This window comes from Bison bison, unplaced genomic scaffold (genome assembly GCF_000754665.1).
Source record: "Bison bison bison isolate TAMUID 2011002044 unplaced genomic scaffold, Bison_UMD1.0 scf7180017864224, whole genome shotgun sequence".
NCBI lineage: Eukaryota > Metazoa > Chordata > Mammalia > Artiodactyla > Bovidae > Bison > Bison bison.
The window spans coordinates 2,327,973-2,332,091 of NW_011494796.1; the positions used below are offsets into that span (position 1 = coordinate 2,327,973).

The 4,119-nt window shown below is 41.4% G+C and overlaps 1 protein-coding gene across 1 annotated transcript in view; it reads left to right on the forward strand.

Annotated features, from left to right (window-relative positions):
* GABRA5 (gamma-aminobutyric acid (GABA) A receptor, alpha 5) overlaps positions 1–2,528 on the forward strand; it is an 89,193-nt gene extending 86,665 nt beyond the window's left edge. The window contains exon 9 of the mRNA XM_010845809.1: positions 1,230–2,528. Within this exon, the coding sequence (XP_010844111.1) occupies positions 1,230–1,529 (300 nt within the window). The 3' untranslated portion in view covers positions 1,530–2,528. The remainder of the gene's footprint in view (positions 1–1,229) is intronic.
* The last annotated feature ends 1,591 nt before the right edge of the window (positions 2,529–4,119 follow it).

Below are 4,119 nucleotides of genomic sequence, written 5' to 3' on the forward strand. Positions count from 1 at the left end.
CTGGTCCCATCACTTCATGGGAAATAGATGGAGAAACAGTGCAAACAGTGTCAGACTTTATTTTTGGGGGCTCCAAAATCACTGCAGATGGTGACTGCAGCCATGAAGTCAAAAGACGCTTACTCCTTGGAAGGAAAGTTATGACCAACCTAGATAGCATATTCAAAAGCAGAGACATTACTTTGCCAACAAAGGTCCGTCTAGTCAAGGCTATGGTTTTTCCAGTGTCATGTATGGATGTGAGAGTTGGACTGTGAAGAAAGCTGAGCACCGAAGAATTGATGCCTTTGAACTGTGGTGTTGGAGAAGACTCTTGAGAGTCCCTTGGACTGCAAGGAGATCCAACCAATCCATTCTAAAGGAGATCAGCCCTGGGATTTCTTTGGAAGGAATGATGCTAAAGCTGAAACTCCAGTACTTTGGCCACCTCATGCGAAGAGTTGATTCATTGGAAAAGACTCTGATGCTGGGAGGGATTGGAGGCAGGAGGAAAAGGGGATGACAGAGGATGAGATGGCTGGATGGCATCACTGACTCGATGGACATGAGTCTGAGTGAACTTTGGGAGTTGGTGATGGACAGGGAGGCCTGGCCTGTCGCGATTCATGGGGTCGCAAAGAGTCAGACACAACTGAGCGACTGAACTGAACTGAACATCTATCTATCCATTCATCCATCCAGCCATCCTCAGTCTGTCAATGCTTCTTAATTCTTGATGGATTCAAAGTAAATAATGCATTTCCCACTAAATAATTCAGCAAGCATATCACTAATTAGAGTTCAATATTTGTTTATTGTTTGATTCTTTTGAAGCAAAAATTTACATAGTATGACGTGCACAAACTCTAAGTGTACCCTTGAGAAGGTTTGACGAACATGCTCACCTGTATCTTGAGAAGGTTTGACGAACATGCTCAGCTATATAACCCAAATCCCTATGACGACAGAGCACGTCGTCACACTCCAGAAGGTCACTGTCCCCCTTCCCAGTCCATTCCTGTCCTCACTGCTCCAAAGGGAACCATTTCCTAACGTTTCTACCGTAAACTATTCTACCTGTTCCAGAATTTCACATCCAAGACTGGCCACGTGGGGTTCTAAGCCTAGAAGTCTGTGGAAGGCTGTCCTCTGCCAGGGATAAGCTGATCCCCCTCTCTGTCTCTGTCTGTTTTGAGAACTGATAGTTGCTTGCAAACATCATGCCCTTACATTCTTCTTGTATTTTGCAGAAAAAGGAGCGTGAGCTTACAATAAATAAGTCAACAAACGCTTATACTACTGGGAAGATGACCCACCCCCCGAACATCCCAAAGGAGCAGACCCCTGCAGGGACCACAAATGCCTCTTCAGCCTCAGTAAAACCTGAAGACAAGGCTTCTGAAAACAAAAAGACTTACAACAGCATCAGCAAGATTGACAAAATGTCCCGAATTATATTCCCACTTCTGTTTGGCACTTTCAACCTAGTCTACTGGGCAACGTATTTGAATAGGGAGCCAGTGATTAAAGGGGCTACCTCTCCAAAATGAGCTTTCATGCTCCCAAACTCCAAGAGAGCCATACGTCAGTGACGGGCACCAAGGAGAGGTTGAACTCGGGGGGCCTCCCTTATCTGGGCACTATCTTTCAGGAAATTTTTGCATGTTTAATTATATGTACAAATAATATTGCCTTGATGTTTCTATATGTAATGTCAGATGTTTCAGAGATGACACATTGATAAATAAATCAAGCCACTTTCTAGAAAAACAGGAGAAATGGCACTGACACTCAGATGCTCAGCACCTTACACTGAGAGTTTACAAACAAGTATATTTTTAACTGTTCCAAGTGTTACCTAACAATGTTTTTTATACTTCAGATGTCATTTCATACAAATTTTCCCAGCAAATAAATATTTTAGGAAATGCTCCATGATTATTACTTGACCAACTCTCACAAGAAACAGATATCACAAAGAGCACATTTTGCATTGAAAAATTCAACTGTGGGCATTTATGTACAAACTAATTGCCTTTGATAATTCTTTGAAATTAAAGAATTTAATTGCTCTGAAATTAAAACTACTGCATGATCTTATGTTAAGAAATAAAATAAATATTTATGTAGACATTTAATAATAGAAGCAGATAGTATGTTAGATTAACAGATAAAATATTTCCCCAAGGAAAAATTTAACTGCTTAAAAATTTTTTTTTTGGTGGAGTGGGAGTGAAACATACTTCTCTCCCTCTGACCACCCACCCCCCCACTGACTAACTGAACAATGACCAAGAAAGAAAAGATCTTAAAAAGTAGTGTGATGACAGTCTTGGCATCTGACCTGAGCATACACTGTCTGGAACACTGACCACAATTCACTGCAGCCAGAGTATAGTGCTTCAGTGGTGAGAAATTGTAAATGAGTTATTTTCCATTTTATTTCCCTGTATGTTATTTCATGATTGACTTATTGCTCTGTTAGCTTTTGTATATGAACCTTAAATGTTCATTAAAAAATAAAAATGAAACTGATCTTCTGGAAAATATGTCATTTTCTGAAAATATTTCAAATTTTGGTGGGTGTACTGACTCATTTTCTGAAGATGATATAAAGGAAACCCATCATGAAAGTGCTCGGGAAGAAAGCCTCTTACTTAGCTGTTCATCTCTGCTCTAGTCTGATTCTTCTGGGTAGCATGTAAAGAGAAAGCTGACTTCAACCACAATGAGGTGAATAGGTGGAACCAGAAGTTCTTTCTGTCACATACATCTCCATGATACAGTGCTCCACTGGTCTCTGCTCAATAGAGTCCTCCCTGAAGGTAAGGTTACTGCTCAGTCCTCCACACCTTTCCTTTTGCTGTTTGTGAAGAGTGATACAAAGAACTGCATGTAGACCATCTACTTACTGTTAGAGTGATAACATGTGTGAAAGAAACAGTTTCTTTTTCCTCTCATAAGGGATTTTATGACCATTAGCAAATGGTATCAAAGTTCAGTTCAGTGACTCAGTCTTGTCAACTCTTTGTGACCCCATGGACTGCAGCATGCCAGGCGTCCTTGTCAATCACAAACTCCCAGAGTTTACCCAAACTCATGTCCATTGAATCAGTGATGCCATCCAACCATCTCATCCTCTGTTGTCCCCTTCTCCTCCTGCCCTCAATCTTTCCCAGCATCAGGGTCTTTTCGAATGAGTCAGTTCTTCATATCAGGTGGCCAAAGTATTGGACTTGCAGCTTCAACATCAGTCCTTTCAATGAACATCCAGGACTGATCTCCTTTAGGATGGATTGGTTGGATCTCCTTGCAGTCCAAGGGACTCTCAAGACTCTTCTCCAACACCACAGTTCAAAAGCATCAGTTCTTCGGCACTCAGCTTTCTTTCTAGTCCAACTCTCACATCCATACATAACTACTGGAAAAACCCTAGCCTTGACTAGATGAACCTTTGTTGACAAAGTAATGTCCTGCTATGCTGTCTAGGTTGGTCATCACTTTCCTTCCAAGGAGTAAGTGTCTTTTAATTTCATGGATGCAATCACCATATGCAGTGATTTTGGAGCCCCCCAAAATAGTCTGACACTGTTTCCACTGTTTCCCCATCAACTTGCCATGAAGTGATGGGATCGGATGCCATGATCTTAGTTTTCTGAATGTTGAGCTTTAAGTCAACTTTTTCACTCTCCTCTTTCACTTTCGTCAAGAGGCTCTTTAGTTCCTCTTCACTTTCTGCCATAAGGGTGGTGTCATCTGCATATCTGAGGTTATTGGTATTTCTCCCGGCAATCTTGATTCCAGCTTGTGCTTCTTCCAGCCCAGCGTTTCTCATGATGTACTCTGCATATGAGTTAAATACGCAGGGTGACAATATACAGCCTTGACATACTCCTTTTCCTATTTGGAGCAAGTCTGTTGTTCCATGTCCAGCTCTAACTGTTGCTTCCTGACCTGCATACAGATTTCTCAAGAGGCAGGTCAGGTGGTCTGGTATTCCCATCTCTTTCAGAATTTCCCACAGTTTATTGTGATCCACACAGTCAAAGGCTTTGTCATAGTCCATAAAGCAGAAATAGATGTTTTTCTGGAACTCTCTTGCTTTTTCGATGATCCAGCAGATGTTGGCAATTTGATCTC